Here is a 22618-nt window from a genome sequence, read left to right on the forward strand (position 1 = left end):
TAAAGATATAAATATGATATATATGTCAAGGATAGACGACCATTAATAATTTGCCATAATGCAGATTCAGCATTTTATCATGAGAGGACAAACCCCCTTCTGTCAACTTCTGACACTTTGCCGTGTCAAGGGAACCCAACTACAAGCAACTGTTTTAAAGTAGTTACATACTTGTCATGTGATGAAAACTCTTACTTGGTGACTGTTTATGACTGAAAACTAATGAAGACAGTATAGGTTTAGTGAAACAGTGTAATTATATATATACCTATATATGTAAAATTAAGTGTTTGTTTTTTGTTGTGTGTATGCTTGTTCAGTTAATAGCGACTAGTTAAAACACATCAACTGCGAAAACTATTGGTTGCTCGCATGCTGCAGTTCCGTGTGCCATGAGAGATTATGATGCATAATGATTATATATGAATTTATTACAAAATATGGCAAATTTGCTGCATGGTTTAATGAGAGTGTGTTTAGACTCACATCTGTATATTCAACTGTACAGGTTTGAATCCTGTGAGGTGCAATATTTTTTCATAATGCTTTCATCTGGCTCCAGAAAGACTGAAGGACGGACACAACTTTTATTATAGTAAAGATTAAAATATTAACTCAAGTTACTAGCTAAAGTTACTCAAAATTATCAGTTAATGAAACTTTGCCATTGACAACTACATTATCTTCCACTTTCTACATACTGTTTTGAGTCTTCGGCGAATGTGTAGCTTAAGAAGTGAGAAATGTTTTTCAACCATTTTAAAAGTTCAAAATGGTTAAAAAACCAAATAAACAAATTCCAATCTACGGCGGCTTTTCGTTTTTGAGCTTTTAAGAGTTTGTAATCACGTTTCTTGAAAGTTGAAAGCTTGAAAGTGTAAACAGAAACCATCTACCACAACTACGTCACATTTGAGTCGTTTTGGAAAGAGAATCCAAACTACGGCAGTCTCGTGTGGCTGCGATTAACTGTTCGTCTTTTAGCTTTTAAGAACTTGTAATAACATTTTCACATATTTTGCACCTACAACACAGCTGAGTAAAACATGGTGAATCTTTTCATATCAAATAACTGTAATGTGAATTTTGTTGCAAGTCAACCTTTAACCAAAATAACGACTTATATCGCTCAATGAATCTATTGCCTCTGCGATACAGATTTTTCATTGCTAGATTATAATCGCTATTGCTGGACAAACATCAAATGGCGACGACGAACTTTGAGATACATATATACAAACTAGCTGTACTACCCGGTGTTGATCGGGTAATAAAAAAGTCGTTGGACAGAAAATTGATTCGTATTTAACATATAACAACATTTGCCATTCTAACTTTCAAACTACATATCATGAGAGAAGTGTTTTGTGCAGTTGAAATAAATTAAGAGAGAAAATAACAACAACTGTAAAGGTTTTCAGACTTTGTAAAATGACTGTAACTTTCAAACTTTGTATCATGAGAAAAATGCTGGTCAAATAAATCAAAAATAAAACAAAACAACTATAAAAGGGTTTAAATGTAAATGTGGAATAATTAGCAAGCAATAGCTAAAGTAAGCCTGTTTTGCTACAATTACAATAAAAGATAATTCAGTAATGATACAATTAATATCAACTGAGAAAACAAAATAAAAATCTTGAGTATGTTGAATTAATAATAGCAATTATTTAGTCAGTTACTAAGGTTAAAAAATGTTACTGTTCCACCAGAAGCTATCCATGAAAACTTTGAATACGACGATGCTGGTACGTCTCACTGCTGGTAAAAATGAGACATCGTACTGTCTTTGTCTGACCGAACGTAGAGAGAATTTTGAGGTTCTTCCTATAGAGATAACACGATTGTCCGCATGAGAAGAATTGACCTTGACCACGATATAGAAATCGAACCTTACGAAAAACTTAAATTAGAAGTCCAAGAAAACACGAAAAAGCATTGTATTTCGTAGAGCTAATAGAATGCATAAAGTTTCAAATAATACGTCATTTAGTGTGTGCATACGGTATACGGTATGTGATGACATCTTTGACCAATTTGCCTTGTACAGCTCAGTGGTAGAGTGGATAAAAAACTTATGGTTGCATTCACCGTGAGTTCAAATCCATTGGAGCGGGGAAATTTAATTTCAAGATTTTAATAGTTATAGCTGGACACACACGCATACACACACACACACACGACCAATAGTTATAGCTGGACACACACGCATACACACACACACGACCAATAGTTATAGCTGGACACACACGCATACACACATACACACACGACCAACTTTGAGATATATATATATATATATATATGTATCACTTGTATCACTTGTCATTAAATGAAGAGTTCACAGAAAATCATATAAATGGCCTATAATTTTGCTATTTACATTGTTTGTTAACCTCGCAACATACTATCAGAATAAAATTAGTGATTTGTGTAAATTTACAATGCTAGTATGTTGCACTCTGTTGAATAATCTGAATCACAGGTCCTTCTGCTTCCTACTTTTCCAATATACATGTACATTCTACTGCAAAGGGTGTAACAGCACTTTTGAGCTTGTCTTTTATGGCTATAGACCTATTAACTATACTATAGTCAATGGGTCTGTGTTAATAGGTCTATGATCATGACTAGTGACCACAGCCTCGCGCTGCGTTGGGTTATACAGTGTAATGGATATTGCATAATTTACACTGAACTAATAGCATCTACTAACGGAAGAATCAACACATGCTAATGGAAATCAAATCTTTTAACCAACCATTTTCCTTTAGTAAGGCTCGCTTGCTGCTATAAAAGGATTCGCGTTTACAGTCAATGCACATTTTCTTAACAGAGTTGAGAGACGATTCCACGCAAAAATCAACCCTGGTATTTAGAAGACATGACGATGTTTGATTATCGGACAACTGAAATAAACAAGGGAGGACAATTAACACCAGCTATGCATGCCTATGGAGCAGTGGGTACAAGGAGACCTATAATCAAAAGGGCTGCCTCTTCGACGGACCGACACAACAGCAATTCCTCTGGTATATCTCACGCACCATATTCGACCAACCTTCCTCAGTACAGACTGTTTGAGAACACTCAACACCTTCTACCTTTCAGTCAATATCAACAGCCCTTCTACAACGACTACCTACAACAGTTGCCTGTGTACCTACCTGCTCCTCCAGAGCAGAACACACCCTTTAGTCACAATAACTGGCCAGTTCTCCAGCAACACAACCATGCTGATTGGACTGTCAGCGCACCGACAACAAGACAGACAACTTCTCCAAAGATGCTGTCTTCAACCTCAAGAGACTCAGACACAATGAGTATACAGTAATCATTGTTGCACGGTTTGTTTACAAAGTTGCGCCAAGTAGTCATAGATATATGCAGCCAAAACTGACCAAAACTAACAGAATACAACACTCTACTTCGATAAAAAAGACTTTGGATATAAGGCTCATTAAGGTAATATTATATTTTAGTATTCTCCCAACTCAGTCAACACTCTGGCCTCAGCCGTCCAAGATGTGCAAGTGTCTCCACTGGAAGATCTATCGGCAGAGACAGCAAGAGTTGAGACCAACAGCAGTGACAGCGATGATGATGAAACAGAACACACAGAAACTCATCCCAACAAGTATCCAGTAGAAATAGAATATCATGAAAATCAGCAATGCGGTTTTAGACGTCAGTCCACGAGGTTAGTAGAATACTTAACTAGTTGTCTATGGTATGTTGAAGTTAGTAGAGCCATGTAATACTGGAGATATGAGAATGTACAGACTATTTTTTACACCACTCAAACAGATGTCTATGTTTACAGGTCTGAGCCAAAAATGAAACAGCAACAAAGTACCGTATATGACCCTCTCACAGGACAGAATGTTCCACAAGTTCACCACACAAAATATTACCAAAAACATCTAGTTAGGCAGGGGACTAACATACGCTTGAAGGTACATGCACCTGGTACAGGCAGTACTCTCATTATTCGCTTTTGGTATGCTGAGAGAAAGGAAGATGAAGAAGCACACTCTAACATTAAGTTTCCAATTGGAATAGAAAATCAGGAGTTATATCATCCTTTCTGCGGCAGTCACCTAAGGGATGTACAAATGAGCTCTCAACAGAACAGCCATAATGCCTCGGTAAGTAAACAACAAACACAAAACAGTTCATTTACCAAACAAAATAAAATATAAATCCAATTTTAAGCCATAGCTGTTTATACAACAATGTACCCTTGATGTGTTTCAGCATGAGGCTATTTCCTTCAACCCGGTGGTACCTGATGAGGATTCTAAGAATGACAATTTTACTATAGCTCACATGGTATCTGATGCCCCTGATGCAGATGAGCCTTGGTTCATAGAACAAGTGAAGCTACTGTAGTGATGCCCGATCAGTAGGTTTATAGTTTAAGCACATGTGTGATTATCTCCCTTGCTTTAGGTGAAAGAATTTGATATTTCTCTTTGGACAATTGCTGACATCGCTCTGAATTATGGGAAATAAGTTGTGAATTGAATCAAAGGGCTCAACATGAACCAGCATCTCTATACGTCAATCTATTGTGCACATAGAGCCCTCATCAGTGATTTTTATGGTGTATATTTTTGCAAGTGTCTTACTTGATACAAAAATAACATTATTCAATTAAAAAAAAGGTATGATACTTTATATGAGATATGTGAAACAAAATTTGGAAGTTTGCTATTGCAACACTATTGCAAGAGCAGTGTTGCAATAGCAATAATGTTGCAATGATAGTGTTGCAACACTTATAATGTTGCAATATGGGTGTGAGAGTGGAAAGGAAATTTGTAAATTTTTCCAAAGTTTAATCACAATTAAATCATGGTGAAGAATAATCTCTGTTAGCCTCCAATTTGAGTTCTTACAACTCCCTTTAGTTAACAAAGTTGAATCACAGAATTTGTTATTTATAGCATTTTAATTGGTTTTTAATTATCGTTAAATACTTGTAAAGTTTGGTTACGAATTGTATAAAATAAATTGTTTGTATTATGTTGCTGTAGTCATCATTTTTGTGGCTGTTAGCGTAAAGTGTTCATGCCATTGGTAGCTAGTGTCTGACACATCAGTGCTAAACATTGAGAGGGCATCAGACATGTCTTTATCCTGATGTCATACTTCTTATAACACTTCTAATAGCTTTGATGTCGCAATCAAAGCTAGGTAAAAATGCATTATTATAGAGCCGTGTATTATTAAGTAGATTATTACTATTAATTTATGCTGCGCAACAAAGATTTTGGCGAAATTGAAAAGAGAAGAAAAGTGACCAAAGCGCCAGCCTCATCAGTCTAGCTAAAGTTATACCATTATATCATTAAGTATTTAAATACTTAATGATATAATGGTACATCTGTCTGTAAATGTGACACCTTGTAAAAGGGTACCTGCAAAACTTTTCAACTCTAGTGATAAACACAACTTAAATTTGAATGGCTTGTAGCACTTGCAGAGTCTGATGAGTACCCTCTTTCCAGTCTTATAGTCATCATACGCTTTCCATTTACACTTCTGACTGTAGTGTATCTCGTATCCATCACAATCATTAGCTCTACCTTGTATCAGAACTCCATCCATCTGACTGTATTTACCACACCGACAGATTCTGTAAACAACATGAAGAGAAGATAAAAACATGGCTCATCATCAATATTGATTTGCTTTGCGAAAAAATAGGATGCCTTGTTTCCGTTTTAGAAGTCCATTTGGTGAGCCTATAAATGAATAACAGAATAGAGTTTTCAGAGCATGGGCTTGTAGCACTTGCAGAGTCTGATGAGAACTCTCTTTCCTGTCTTATAGTCATCATACGCTTTCCATTTACACTTCTGACTGTAGTGTATCTCGTATCCATCACAATCATTAGCTCTACCTTGTACCAGAGCTCCATCCATCTGACTGTATTTACCACACCGACAGATTCTGGAAACAACATGAAGAGAAGATAAAAACATGACTCATCATCAATATTGATTTGCTTTGCGAAAAAATAGGATGCCTTGTTTCCGTTTTAGAAGTCCATTTGGTGAGCCTATAAATGAATAACAGAATAGAGTTTTCAGAGCATGGGCTTGTAGCACTTGCAGAGTCTGATGAGAACTCTCTTTCCTGTCTTATAGTCATCATACGCTTTCCATTTACACTTCTGACTGTAGTGTATCTCGTATCCATCACAATCATTAGCTCTACCTTGTACCAGAGCTCCATCCATTTGACTGTATTTACAACACGGAGAAACTTCTCAGCCTTGCTGTTAATTGGAGGGAGGGGCACAATTACTGAATATTGTACATGCAACAAATGAGACAACTAAAATGTTAGCCAACATGAGACTCAAACATGACATTCAGGCTAATAGACTGATGCTCTCATTACTTTCTAAATCCTTAGATTCGTTGTATCAATGAGGGAATGAAGATTACATTTTACAGAGAAAGTTACAGAAAAAGTGTTTGACCTTAAATTGCTGCATGACAAAAAAATGTGTCTGTAAATACTTGTCAAAAAATCGCACAGGCAAATGAATCTACTATGGCTGTACGATGTTTGTACAATGCCACTGGGTTTAGGACTGTATAGGGATAATTAGCGAGCAATGAGTCTCTTATCCACATGTAGTTCCTGCTCACTGCGACAAGCGAAGAATGTGTCATACTTCATTTCAGAGGGATTTGCAGGAACACAACAATAACAACTGATGACAAGGATGTCTGTCAAACCAGACTGACCTTCTAATCATGAAAGTCTGTTGTATGGAGATTGTTGATACTAATGGGATATATCAGGTTTCTACACTGTATATCGCCATGTTTATATCACTAAGTTTGAGCCAATCCGCAAGTTATCCTCATCATAGAAACGGCATAAATCTACAGGCTAAGCGAGTTTTGCTACTCACAAACCTTTATCGAATTCATCATGCACGTGAATGATAGAAACGGCACGTGCGAATGATGAGTATTAAAATATCATTAAAATATCGCGCAAGCTACTCCATTGTAAACATTTTCACACTTCGGAAGTTTTTTTTCTATTTGAGCAGTTCAAATGCGCTAATGTTCCAAATGAATGCTGCTAAGCCAAGCGCGACAAGACTGTTTCGCTTCTTATGGGGTCATTAATTAGCTTAATGATGTAATTGTGTCAAAAGAATCGATCAAATGAAAATAAAACCCAATAAAAGGCTAAAACATCAGCTACAAGTTTATGTCATTTTTGTCTTTGTAAACTAACCCTGTCCAGAGATATAATCGATTGAATGAGATCATTTTTAAGACGCTCAGATTCGAGCGATGCTTTATTCGTGATGTGTATAGTGATACATATGAAACGAGTCTACGAGCGATAAACATATGACTTTTTCTTTAGCCAATCATCAGCATGAAATTTTTATATAGGTGACGATAAATACTATCACTTGTAAAACGCATTGTCTGTGATCTCGAAGATTCTCGTTGTTAGGGAATTTACTCCATTACTAGGTAGCACATCGACTGAATTAATTGACATCGTAAATTTACTGAATTACTGGAATGACACATTTTATTGACGAACAACAGAATTGTAACAATGCTTCCAGTTCCAGCAAAGGTGACTCAAAAGTTATCTGAGCAACCTTTAGTAAAAGATTGGAGTAGACAGCCTATGGTCAAAGCTGACAGGCGTCAGCAGCGTTTTGCTGCAGAGGAAGACAGAATGGAGGTAAATTAACTTAGAGTCTTCTATACTTAAGTAAATGTAATATTTTTATAGTCACAAATACATATACTAATTAATAAAATGATAATTCTTTGCTATCTCCAATCATCGTTTCATAGCTTATCTGCCGTTTTACCTAGCTTTAATATTTTTTTCGAATTTTCTTTGGTAAATTAGAGTCATGATTACCAATTATTTTCACTCGTAGGAAGTGGGTAAAATCGATTGATCATTGCAAATCTTTAATTTCCATAACCAAAGCTTCGAATCGTTGGCTTGGCTTGCTTGTGCCTTTATTAAATGTTTATTCGTTTTTAAAATTGCACTCGCAATCTATTTAACTCCCAATTTGGAAGCTGTCAATAGATACGCTATAGAATGACATATCTATGAATGACATATATTTATTGCATTTGTTTTACTGATTACAGAATGTTTATGTCGTCCCACCAGCCGAAGAAGCTTTGTCAGTGTGGAAAGTGCCATAAAGGGGAAAGAGAGACTTGAATGTGTGCTGCATAAGCCATGATGTTTTGTTTGAGTTTGTTGCAGTAGATGAATTTGTCTTATTGTATCAGCTAATACTATGTGAGTGGCCACAACTTGATGAATATTTTTCATAAAAGCTTTATGCCGAGATGAAAATATTTTTGCTTGTAAAAATTATATAATAAAATAATATTGTTGAAGATAATGCAAAACATGATTTGCAGAATATTGTAGTGAATTAAATATATATATAAATATATTCATGAATACATTTACTAATTAATAAAATTATAACTTTTTCCTATCACGAATTATGGTTTCATAACATTTTTATCGTTCCGCCTAGCTATCATATTTGCTTCAAATTTTCTTTGGCAGTTTTAGCTAGTAAATTAGATTTATGATTAAAACTTATGTTCACTTCTCACTTGTAGAAGGTGAGAAAAATGGATTAATCAATGCTCATCTTTAACTCCCAAAAATAAAGCTTCAAATTGTTGGTTTGTCGTACTCCAAAGAGTTATGCAGTTTTTTATGCTTAGATAGATGTTTTTAATAAAAACTGCTGAAATAAAAAACATTTGGCTTGTAGAAATTATGTAATAAAATGTTGTTGAAGATAATGCAAAACATGATTTGCAGAACATTGAATACATCATAGCCACATTGCCACCTGTGCTAAAATCTTGTCTGATAGATGGATTTATTAAGTTTAATCAGAGCTGTATTGACACGTACTTTTGCATAGCTCGACTCAATTCCAACGGGCCAAGTATTAAGAGCTCAAAATTTTTTATGCTCCACGCTACTAAGTGAAAACAGGTGAGTCCATAAAATGCCAACCAGGTGCAAGAATGGCTTTATTAACCTTTATCCAGAATTGATTGGGTTAATTGATTTCAAAAAATTGACGTTGTTTTGCACTCATTATTTTGGTCAACTCATAAAACCATTGTTTTATATTTGAAACAACTAATCAATAGTGACCAGTAAATTTTTTTCTACAAATTTCTACACATGACTGTTTAGGGATGCAGTTGGTTTCGCTATATATTCGAACATATTCTTTTCAAAAATGTGACTTGCTTATTTTATTTAGTAACTTGTTTCCGGTGTGGGTAACCACTGAGAACTTTGCTGATACAAAGGCCACGATGATATAGGTTTTAACACATCGATTTAATTACTGTAGACTGGCAGATTTGTAGTCCGTACTCAAACATTCACACAGCATTTAGAGGAAACTAATATGACAAACTTTTAAATATCCTTATTTGAGGCGTTTGAGACATTTATAAAATGTATCTGCAGGTAGATTTAAAATTTTATTCTAGCAATCATGAGCAAATAGAAATAAAATATATGCCAATAAAGCCGTGTAGGAATATACTTTTATTGCAATCGCCGATGTGAATACGAGAGATAGAGATGAACTGTTTCACTATACATACATCATTTTGGGCAGGTCTGGGCAGATCTTTTTTACTGAGCGTTTTTACCGCAATCAACTTTTGGCGATTTTAATCTTCAAATATCTTGACAATGAGATCGCCTAAAACAACAAACAACATATCAACTCATAGAAAAAATTGATATGTTTTGTTAAAATCAACCACAATTGACCCAATCACATATTTAACGGCAAAGTGAAATATAAGATTAATACTTTAATACTTGACCTATGAGCTATTAATTAGGGATGTAGTAGAATCTTTTTAGCAAAGCGCTGACGTTTAATGCGCATCGTGTGGATGTTGTTTGAAACACTTAGTTCGCATCATAACTCAACTTGCGCACAACTCTAAATGTGCATCATGGGCGTCATGGAAACAGTGACTCCAGTGCATGCATTGTTCCTATGCTGGCAATATTTCAATGCGTCTTTAAAAAAATGATCAAGAGGAGACAAATTCTTTATTTTTCGAACACTGTTTCCACAAAGCGCTGGTATATAACACATAGTAAGCTGTAAAGAGATGACATCCAAGTTTATGCACAATACTACAGAAAAATGAAAAAATGTCACATGGAATCGTTTTAGGCCACAAAGTAATCCAGTCTCTGGTCTCCAACCTGCAGTCACTCTTTCTCAACATAGAGTTTAGTAATGAAATAACAGAGCTTGCGTTGCAGGTTGGTCATATGTGGTAAAAAGCCGACAAACCCTACTAACAGAGTTCCACTCACTCCCGTTCTGTAAGAGAAGAGATTCTCTTTAGCATCATGAATATCAGTAAAGTCAAACTCGGAGTCAGTTTTAATAGAAATCTCTCGCGCTAGCGAATCGATGCGAGCTTTAATGCCCGGGTCTCTGAGTTTAGTGATAGTGAAACAGTAGGCGTTGACCGGCGAGAGTACGCTGTCATCACACTCGTCACTCAACTCCCGAAACCTCTTCCAGAACTCTCTATACTTCTCCAGCTGATCCATTCCATTACGATGCAGGTAGAGCTTGCCAGTACTGTAATAACTGATTGAGTATTCTGTTAGAAAGTGTAGTACAAGTAAAGTGTACTATTTTAGAAAGTGCAGTACAAGTAAAGTGTGCTATTCTAGAAAGTGTAGCGCGAGCAGAGTGTGCTACATGTATTTGACAAAGTGCAGTACAAGTAAAGTGTATTATTTTAGAAAGTGTGGTACAAGTAAAGTGTATTATTTTAGAAAGTGTACTACAAGTAAAGTGTACTATTTTAGAAAGTGTAGTACAAATACAGTACAGAATGTGTAGTACAAGTAAAATGTACTATTTTAGAAAGTGTAGTACAAGTAAAGTGTACTATTTTAGAAAGTGCAGTACAAGTAACGTGTGCTATTTTAGATAGTGTAGTAAAAGTAAAGTGTACTATTTTAGAAAGTGCAGTACAAATACAGTACAGAAAGTGTAGTACAAGTAAAGCGTATTATTTAATAAAGTGTAGCACGAGTAGTGTGCTATTTTAGTCATTGTCAATGAAAGGAAATAAAATCCATCAGAATAACGGTTTACGGGTTTTCTTAAATTTGTCTCTTCATTTAATGACTAATTTTTTTTTAAATTGCAAGCCTTTTCTTATTTATTTATGTCAAACATATGTAACAATTTATTCCTGACATGCACACTCGAAGCTTTCAAGACTGTGAGTTTACATGTTGTGCAATTTAGCAAGCAAACTGTTTTCATTACAACAGATTGATCAATTTTGGAAAGTAAAAGTGCATCATAAACATGCAAGCCTGTTTGATCCAGTTTTGATGACAGATGAAATACTTGAAACTGTTGAAATAATGACATAACATGATTATAACTATTACATCAGCCCCTGACTAGAAACCTGGACTTAGCACTTAATCCTTGACACTACGCAACAAATTGATCATTGAATCAATACAAGTACTTTGGAGTTTTGACAGGTATTATCACTTGCAATGATTAATAATCACACACAAAAAATATTTTAAACAGAAAACTGATTAACATCTTGCTGGCGTATAACACCCCCCTCACCCCATACCTCATGTATTTCTTATATGAGGCTCTCCAGCTATTAGCTTATATATTTACGTATGACACCCCCAACCTCTCTATACCCATAATCACCTTTTATATATGTATGCCATTTGCAGGAGCTTATCAAAATCAGCCATGCATGTGATAGCCTGTAGACAAAGTGATCTGTTGAGCATTTGGACTGTGCTTAGGGCAGCAAGAAATGAACTGTGTCTGTTATCCCACCATTCCTACAAACAGACAGACAGCAGCCAACACTGCATGAACTAATCCTTTATGTAATTCTGAATTTAATACTGTTTATGGTCAGCCCATTGACAAAAGGTTGGTAAGTGTTTAGATAGGCAAATAAACATAAACAATGAGTGTTCTGCTGAGCAGTAAAAGGGTTAAACTCCTGTAACACAGGCTATCAAGTGCAGGGAAAACAGACAAGTGTGTATATATACATATTAACAGTGTTGCGAAATTCCAAGACTCAATGTACAGGAATGCCTCACAATCTTAGACAATAATCTGTCCAAGAAGATCTGTCTAAGAGTCTGGAACCAATTAAATGAGGTATGGCATACTCTCATGGAAATAACTGATCCAACATACACCTATGATGGTTTGAACATACCAAGCCCCTGTTGAAAATGAATTAAACTTCTCTGAATTACATTGATTGTGTTGACAGTGTGAGGTAGAGTGAACAACAACTCCAGGTGTTTTTGTTTGTTCCAGTTTAGGATGTCTATTCTACTGCTTTTGTTTGTTTGTTTAACATTTCCAGGCGTTCACCCATCATCAGGTCATAACATCGACAGTAAGCAAGTAAATATGTTAGCCCCTACGATTAACCGTACAAATTTACAATCAAACAACAATGATACACTAATTTATAAACACCCGGACATAAGATTTTCTTGAATGTTGTTTTTCACAAGCAGTAAGATCAAGGGAAAAGGAAATACCGTAGAAGAGCCTTGAACTCAGGTACGATAGCCACACAAATATGACTACTCAGCTGTAAGCCTTCATAGTGACAGATGTGTTTAATTGATCAAAACTCTAGTGGTTACGCTTGGAAGAGGCAGAAGTCTAAAATGCACAAATAGACCAACTATGACCAACCTGATGAGGTCCTTTTGGTAATATTTTATCTGTTGAAGCTGGTTCCTGGTCTCTGATGTCATAGGGTCATATACAGATGCCTTTACCTGCTTCATCTTTATACCAGATCTACAGCGGAAACATAATTGGTGAGTGAGAACATGTGAGTGAAGGAATGAGTGTTTCAATGTGTTTCCACGCTTCAAATAGGTACCGACCAGCATCCGATGATCACAGTAAGCTTAGTTGCGTGTCAATTGAGTGACTCCCTTAAATTTAAGAGTGGCTTGCACTGCGTAAAGAACTGGCTACACAATTGTTCTTAAGCTGAAATAAGCGCAGCACGAATTGTTGACGAGGGACAGAATATACAATCACGAGAATGAAAATGAGTAGAGCTAACATTAGTAATCCTTTGCCATGAATAAATTAACAGTTCCTTTCAACATGCCTTTTTGTATTTTATAAGCATCTATATATATATATATATATATTTTACTCATATCTAAATACCGAATACAAATAATGTTCAGCAAAAATTATCTATTGTATTTATTATAAAGACATGCTACATTGTAATACAAAAAATGTGTTTTTTTATTTTGTGTATTTAGGATAGTATGTTGTCAAGAAGAAAACTTTCCTTCAGTAGTTTTGATAAAATCTCACTATGACAACGTTTGACCAGTAGTGTGGAAATATCTATTTGTTGAGAAAGGACGAATATCAGGTTATTATTTCCTGTTGTTTAGTAAAATGAGTATGAGATACTTATTTTAGCGAACAGCAGGGGGTAATAAGCTAATACTGGTAAGATCTCTTACAGCAGACAGTTTCTGAAAAATGCTGCATGATAATTTCACCCACACAGACAGCTCATATTGACCAAAACTGGAAATGCAGAACTTTTACAACTTTGGCCCTTCAAAAAAGAGGTATAGTTATATTCACCACCAACATAGATCTTAATACTAATATCATTGTGTGTACATTGTTATTGTATTGGCATACGCTATTGCATTGCCACACCATTGCTTGGTGTATGCACCACTACTACCACTAACACACTACTAAGAGGTGAATAATTGCAGGTTCCTTTTTTTTGAGGCATCAGATTAAGTGTAACTTCTCAGAAACCGACTAAGTGATAATAACAGTAATAGAAAAATTTAAAAATACTAGGAAACTTTTTAAACTTAAAAACACTATATATTCAAAGTATGTTTAAAAAAAATTAACTTTAAGATAATAATATGAAATTTACAAATTCATATTATAGACTTCTAAATTTATAAAAACTTTATAAATGTAATAATTATTTATTGAATATAAGAGAGTAAGGAATAGCTGATGCTTATAATCTTACACGATAGTACAGAAAAAGAAGACTGTAATGATGTTTGTTCTAAAATGTGAAACCAATCACGAATCAGAAACTCGTTGGATTCGAAGAAAAGATATGCAAGCAAATACACATAGCGAGTGCTGTAATGAACTTTCGTAAAACACATGTGTAACAAACTCAATACTCGCATGTTAAGGAAAGGAAATTGCGCATGTTAATATACTGGATTCATATTAGAATAAACATTAAAATAAAAATAAGCAATATTTATACAAACAAAAGTGTTTTAAATAGATCTGTTTGAAGATTTAAGTTAAAATTAAAAGAACTAACGTAAAAGTCGTAAATAAAGAAAAGAAACAGATTTTGTTCGTATTTAATGATTAAAAAACACAAGGTAAGAGCCAAGAACTTCCCATAAATTAATGTGTTATAATTAGAACCAAGGAAAAAATAGTGTAGTTAGAAAAATATGTTTTGAGCAATTTAAATAAATTAAGAGTACAAATAAGTGTAAATGTAAAATAAATAGCAAGAATGTAAACTACAGTAATCGTAGTCAAACAGATGATTTGGTAATGATACAATTAATACAAACTGAGAAAACCAAATAAAAATCATAAATTTGTTGAATTAATAATAACAATTAGTGCGTATGAGTGTGCATATAAAAATTTCGCTATACAATAACTTTAGTGTATTTAGTAGTTATGATGTACAAGAAATGTAACATTACGATGTACTATGTGCAGCATGCACCGTAGGGAGTTCTTACCTTCAAGACAGATATAAACATAAAAGTTTAATCGCAAAATCGCAGAATCGCAAAATTGTCTGCGACGCAGACGAGACTCAATTACTAAACTCTATGTTGAGAAAGAGTGACTGCAGGTTGGAGACCAGAGACTGGATTACTTTGTGGCCTAAAACGATTCCATGTGACATTTTTTCATTTTTCTGTAGTATTGTGCATAAACTTGGATGTCATCTCTTTACAGCTTACTATGTGTTATATACCAGCGCTTTGTGGAAACAGTGTTCGAAAAATAAAGAATTTGTCTCCTCTTGATCATTTTTTTAAAGACGCATTGAAATATTGCCAGCATAGGAACAATGCATGCACTGGAGACGAGGCAGACGACACAAAATCCCCGACAACGCAGATGACACAGAATCACAGACGGCCCAGAATCACAGACGACACAGAATCAAAGACGACACAGACTCAAAGTTGACACAGAATCACAGACGACAAAGAATCACAGATGACACAGAATCAGAGTTGGCACAGAATCACAGACGACACAAAATCACAGGCGACACAAAATCACAGACGACACAGAATCACAGACGACACAGAATCACAGACGACGCAGAATCAGAGATGACACAGAATCAGAGACGACACAGAATCACAGATGACACAGAATCCCAGATGACACAGAATCACAGACGACACAGAATCAAAGGCGACACAGAATCAAAGACGACACAGAATCGCAGACGACACAGAATCGCAGACGACACAGAATCGCAGACGACGCAGAATCAGAGATGACACAGAATCAGAGACGACACAGAATCACAGATGACACAGAATCCCAGACGACACAGAATCACAGACGACACAGAATCAAAGGCGACACAGAATCAAAGACGACACAGAATCGCAGACGACACAGAATCGCAGACGACACAGAATCGCAGACGACACAGAATCGCAGACAACACAGAATCGCAGACGACACAGAATCGCAGACGACACAGAATCACAGACGACACAGAATCACAGACGACGCAGAATCAGAGATGACACAGAATCAGAGACGACACAGAATCACAGATGACACAGAATCCCAGATGACACAGAATCACAGACGACACAGAATCAAAGGCGACACAGAATCAAAGACGACACAGAATCGCAGACGACACAGAATCGCAGACGACACAGAATCGCAGACGACGCAGAATCGCAGACGACACAGAATCGCAGACGACACAGAATCGCAGACGACGCAGAATCAGAGATGACACAGAATCACAGACGACACAGAATCACAGATGACACAGAATCGCAGACGACACAGAATCACAGACGACACAGAATCAAAGGCGACACAGAATCAAAGGCGACACAGAATCGCAGACGACACAGAATCGCAGACGACACAGAATCGCAGACGACACAGAATCGCAGACAACACAGAATCGCAGACGACACAGAATCGCAGACGACACAGAATCACAGACGACACAGAGATTTATATATATAGACCAAGTATTGCATTGTCAGCTAAAAATGTGTATTTTCTTAAATTTATCACCTACATGCATAAAAGGCATACCAAGGGAGACAAGTCCTTAGTTTACTAGCATAAATCTAGGCATGAAAGAATTGCTACTGTATAAAGGTTTTACAATTCTCGTCTCACACCTTCTTTAAGATACTTAGTATAAATTTATAACTAATAATAATTATAATATTGACATTCGATCTGTATTCTGGTGCTATATCGATTACAACAATGGGTGAATCAATACAATACAGCTACAAATACGATCTTTTGAGTTATTCCTATGTTCCTAGTGGTGCAGATTTTTCTATCGTTACATTTTACTGTCTGCTGAGATGGATTATTTTATTAGCTAAAGGTCAAAGACCATATTTATCTAGTTCTAAACTCTTGAGATACATTTAAAACAATTACTTGAGACAATCATGATATAATGATGGAGAGATAATTGCATATGTTCTGTCAGCGCTGTTTGGTGAGGTTTAAAAAATTATATATTAAACATTTAAATGTACCATAAAAATATGATAATATAATGCATATGAAGCATAACTTTCTCTGAATTAGACCAAGTAAAGTCTCCACTAACTAAGCGTATATTTCCTATGCTATTTTATCAGCTTTTCATGTCTTTTATATTTTGATAAACTTTGAGCCTCTCATCTATGACTCTTAATGTTTGTTTGTCTTTTGTTTGCCTTTTTGTGTTTTCTGTTGTTCATTTGTCAAGCTCAAGCACAGGAATTCTAATAAGGAAAAATTCGCAGTGTACTGTGTTTGAACCCGCAGCATTCTACTTGCAAGTCTACAGACAGACGGGTCTACCCTCTAAACTAAGTTGTACTTGTCATTCTTAATTATCTGATTTATCCTTATCATGACTGCAGGTTACAAGCTAAATATGTATTTTCATTATTTATTAATATTACTTCTTGCAATTTTTTTTTTCAAACTTTATAAAGAGCTATTTCAAAATCCATTATCTATTTTTTGTTAATTTGTAATTTTCAAATGAGCCGTTACGCAGCGCCTTCAACTTACAGTTCTTCCTAAACGCATATGCTAAAAAGCTGAAAACCTTTTATGCGACCTTTTAACCCCCTCTATGAAACTAGGCTATGTCAATATATATGTGAGTATTATACCTGGCTCACCAAATATATAAGGTGGGCCCGTAAGCCTTCTAATAGATATTTAACTGTTTTTAAGAAACTAGTTCATGTCGGTGTAAAAGTTGTTTCATTCAATAAAGTACTTGGTATTCTAGTGAAAAACTATCTCATTTAAAGATATAAATATGATATATATGTCAAGGATAGACGACCATTAATAATTTGCCATAATGCAGATTCAGCATTTTATCATGAGAGGACAAACCCCTTCTGTCAACTTCTGACACTTTGCCGTGTCAAGGGAACCCAACTACAAGCAACTGTTTTAAAGTAGTTACATACTTGTCATGTGATGAAAACTCTTACTTGGTGACTGTTTATGACTGAAAACTAATGAAGACAGTATAGGTTTAGTGAAACAGTGTAATTATATATATACCTATATATGTAAAATTAAGTGTTTGTTTTTTGTTGTGTGTATGCTTGTTCAGTTAATAGCGACTAGTTAAAACACATCAACTGCGAAAACTATTGGTTGCTCGCATGCTGCAGTTCCGTGTGCCATGAGAGATTATGATGCATAATGATTATATATGAATTTATTACAAAATATGGCAAATTTGCTGCATGGTTTAATGAGAGTGTGTTTAGACTCACATCTGTATATTCAACTGTACAGGTTTGAATCCTGTGAGGTGCAATATTTTTTCATAATGCTTTCATCTGGCTCCAGAAAGACTGAAGGACGGACACAACTTTTATTATAGTAAAGATTAAAATATTAACTCAAGTTACTAGCTAAAGTTACTCAAAATTATCAGTTAATGAAACTTTGCCATTGACAACTACATTATCTTCCACTTTCTACATACTGTTTTGAGTCTTCGGCGAATGTGTAGCTTAAGAAGTGAGAAATGTTTTTCAACCATTTTAAAAGTTCAAAATGGTTAAAAAACCAAATAAACAAATTCCAATCTACGGCGGCTTTTCGTTTTTGAGCTTTTAAGAGTTTGTAATCACGTTTCTTGAAAGTTGAAAGCTTGAAAGTGTAAACAGAAACCATCTACCACAACTACGTCACATTTGAGTCGTTTTGGAAAGAGAATCCAAACTACGGCAGTCTCGTGTGGCTGCGATTAACTGTTCGTCTTTTAGCTTTTAAGAACTTGTAATAACATTTTCACATATTTTGCACCTACAACACAGCTGAGTAAAACATGGTGAATCTTTTCATATCAAATAACTGTAATGTGAATTTTGTTGCAAGTCAACCTTTAACCAAAATAACGACTTATATCGCTCAATGAATCTATTGCCTCTGCGATACAGATTTTTCATTGCTAGATTATAATCGCTATTGCTGGACAAACATCAAATGGCGACGACGAACTTTGAGATACATATATACAAACTAGCTGTACTACCCGGTGTTGATCGGGTAATAAAAAAGTCGTTGGACAGAAAATTGATTCGTATTTAACATATAACAACATTTGCCATTCTAACTTTCAAACTACATATCATGAGAGAAGTGTTTTGTGCAGTTGAAATAAATTAAGAGAGAAAATAACAACAACTGTAAAGGTTTTCAGACTTTGTAAAATGACTGTAACTTTCAAACTACATATCATGAGAAAAATGCTGGTCAAATAAATCAAAAATAAAACAAAACAACTATAAAAGGGTTTAAATGTAAATGTGGAATAATTAGCAAGCAATAGCTAAAGTAAGCCTGTTTTGCTACAATTACAATAAAAGATAATTCAGTAATGATACAATTAATATCAACTGAGAAAACAAAATAAAAATCTTGAGTATGTTGAATTAATAATAGCAATTATTTAGTCAGTTACTAAGGTTAAAAAATGTTACTGTTCCACCAGAAGCTATCCATCAAAACTTTGAATACGACGATGCTGGTACGTCTCACTGCTGGTAAAAATGAGACATCGTACTGTCTTTGTCTGACCGAACGTAGAGAGAATTTTGAGGTTCTTCCTATAGAGATAACACGATTGTCCGCATGAGAAGAATTGACCTTGACCACGATATAGCAATCGAACCTTACGAAAAACTTAAATTAGAAGTTCAAGAAAACACGAAAAAGCATTGTGTTTCGTAGAGTTAATAGAATGCATAGAGTTTCAAATAATCCGTCATTTAGCGTGTGCATACGTTATACAATCTATGATAGATAGCCATTAGTGAATATACCTTGCACAGCTCAGTGGCAGAGCGCGTAGATAAAAAACTTGCTGTTGTAATATCCATGAGTTCAAATTCATCAGACCACAGATTTTTATTTCCAAGATTTTAATAGACATAGCTGGACATACCGCAGGACATACAGATGACAAAATTTGAGAAATACATATATATATATACTAGCTGTGCTACTCAGTGTTGCCCGGGTATTACAAACCAGCTTATAACTAAGTGGTGTGCGTGTGTGGTGTGCATGTGTGGTGTGCGTGTGCATGCATGTGTGTGTATATACTATAGTATAAAAAGGATACTGTTCTACCAGAAGCTATCCATCAAAACTTTGAATATGATGATACTGGTACCTCTCGACACTGGTACAAATGTAAAAGTGGGATATCGGACTGTCTTTGTCTGACCGAACAGTGAGAGAATGTAGAGGCCATCCCTACTATTGATAATAATATTGTCTCGAGAGGAATGACATAGGTCAAAATGATTGACCTCCAATGCGACTTAGCAACTGAACCTTACAAAAAGCTGGAAATAAAAGTTCACAAAAACGCAAAAAAAGATCTTGTTTCATAGAGTTAATAGAATTCATAGAATTTAAACGATACGCCATTTAGTGTGTGCACACGGTATACGGTATATGATAACATCTTTGACCAATTTGCCTTGTACAGCTCAGTGGTAGAGTGGATAAAAAACTTACGGTTGCATTCACCGTGAGTTCAAATCCATTGGAGCGGGGAAATTTAATTTCAAGATTTTAATAGTTATAGCTGGACACACACGCATCACTGGACACACATACACACACGACCAATAGTTATAGCTGGACACACACGCATACACACATACACACACGATCAACTTTGAGAAATATATATATAGATAACACGAAAACAGGCTGAATTTGTATCACTTGGCATTAAATGAAGAGTTCACAGAAAATCATATAAATGGCCTATAATTTTGCTATTTACATTGTTTGCCAACATCACAACATACTATCAGAATAAAATTAGTGAGTTGTATAAATTTACAGTAAGCTAGTATGTTGCACTCTGTTGAATAATCTGAATCATAGGTCCTTCTGCTTCCTACTTTTACAATATACATGTACATTCTACTGCAAAGGGTGTAACAGCACTTTTGAGCTTGTCTTTTATGGCCATAGACCTATTAACTATACTATAGTCAATGGGTCTGTGTTAATAGGTCTATGATCATGACTAGTGACCACAGCCTCGCGCTGCGTTGGGTTATACAGTGTAATGGATATTGCATAATTTACACTGAACTAATAGCATCTACTAACGGAAGAATCAACACATGCTAATGGAAATCGAATCTTTTAAACAACCATTTTCCTTTAGTAAGGCACGCTCGCTGCTATAAAACAATTCGTGTCTACAGGCGATGCACATTTTCTTAACAGAGTTGAAAGAGGATTCCACGCAGAAATCAACCCTGGTATTTAGAAGACATGACGATGTTTGATTATCATACGGCTGAAATAAACAAAGGAGGACACTTATTAACACCAGCTATGCATGCCTATGGAGCAGTGGGTACAAGGAGACCTATAGTCAAAAGAGCTGCCTCTTCGACGGACCGACACAACAGCAATTCCTATGGTATATCTCCCGCACCATATTCGACCAACCTTCCTCAGTACAGACTGTTTGAGAACGCTCAACAACCTCTACCTTTCAGTCAATATCAACAGCCCTTCTATAACAGCTATCTACAACAGACGCCTGCGTACCTACCTGCTCCTCCAGAGCAGAACACACCCTTTAGTCACAATAACTGGCCAGTTCTCCAGCAACACAACCATGCTGATTGGACTGTCAGCGCACCGACAACAAGACAGACAACTTCTCCAAATATGCTGCCTTCAACCTCAATAGACTCGGACACAGTGAGTATACAGTAATCATTATTGCACGGTTTGTTTACAAAGTTGCGCCAAGTAGTCATAGATATATGCAGCCAAAACTGACCAAAACTAACAGAATACAACACTCTACTTCGATAAAAAAGACTTTGGATATAAGGCTCATTAAGGTAATATTATATTTTAGTATTCTCTCAACTCAGTCAACACTCTGGCCCCTGCTCTCCTAGAACTACAAGTGTCTCCATTGGAGAATCTATCGGCAGAGACAGCAGGAGTTGAGATCAACAGTAGTGACAGCACTGATGTTGACACAGAACACACAGGAACTCATTCCAACAAGTATCCAGTCGAAATAGAATATCATGACAATCCACAATGTGGCTTTAGACATCAGTCCACGAGGTTAGTAGAATATTTAACTGGTTGTCTGTTGTATGTTGAAGTTAGTAAAGCCATGTAATACTAGAGATATGAAAATGTACAGACTATTTTGTACACCACTCAAACAGATGTCCATGTTTACAGGTCTGGGCCAAAAATGAAACAGCAACAAAGTACCGTGTACGAGCCTCTCACAAGACAGAATGTTCCACAAGTTCACCACACCAAATATTACCATAGACATCTAGTTAGGCAGGAGACCAACATACGCTTGAAGGTACATGTACCAGGTACAGGCAGTACTCTCATCATTCGCTTTTGGTATGCTGAGAGAAAGGAAGATGAAGAAGCACACTCTAACATTAAGTTTCCAATTGGAATAGAAAATCAGGAATTATATCATCCTTTCTACGACAGCCACCTAAGAGATGCACAAATGAGCTCTCAACAGAACAGCCACTTTGACTCGGTGAGCAAACAGCGAACACAACACGGTTCATTTACCAAACAAAATAAAAAATAACTTCAATTTTAAGCCGTAGCTGTTTATACAACAATGTACCATTG

The 22618-nt window shown here is 35.7% G+C and overlaps 1 protein-coding gene across 1 annotated transcript; it reads left to right on the forward strand.

The window, feature by feature from the left end:
* Window positions 1–15704: 15704 nt before the first annotated feature.
* LOC137407218 (semenogelin-1-like) lies at window positions 15705–16184 on the forward strand. Its single transcript, XM_068093824.1, has one exon. The coding sequence runs from the start codon at window positions 15705–15707 to the stop codon at window positions 16182–16184; it is 480 nt and encodes a 159-aa protein (XP_067949925.1).
* Window positions 16185–22618: the final 6434 nt, after the last annotated feature.

This window comes from Watersipora subatra, chromosome 10 (genome assembly GCF_963576615.1).
Source record: "Watersipora subatra chromosome 10, tzWatSuba1.1, whole genome shotgun sequence".
Lineage (NCBI taxonomy): Eukaryota > Metazoa > Bryozoa > Gymnolaemata > Cheilostomatida > Watersiporidae > Watersipora > Watersipora subatra.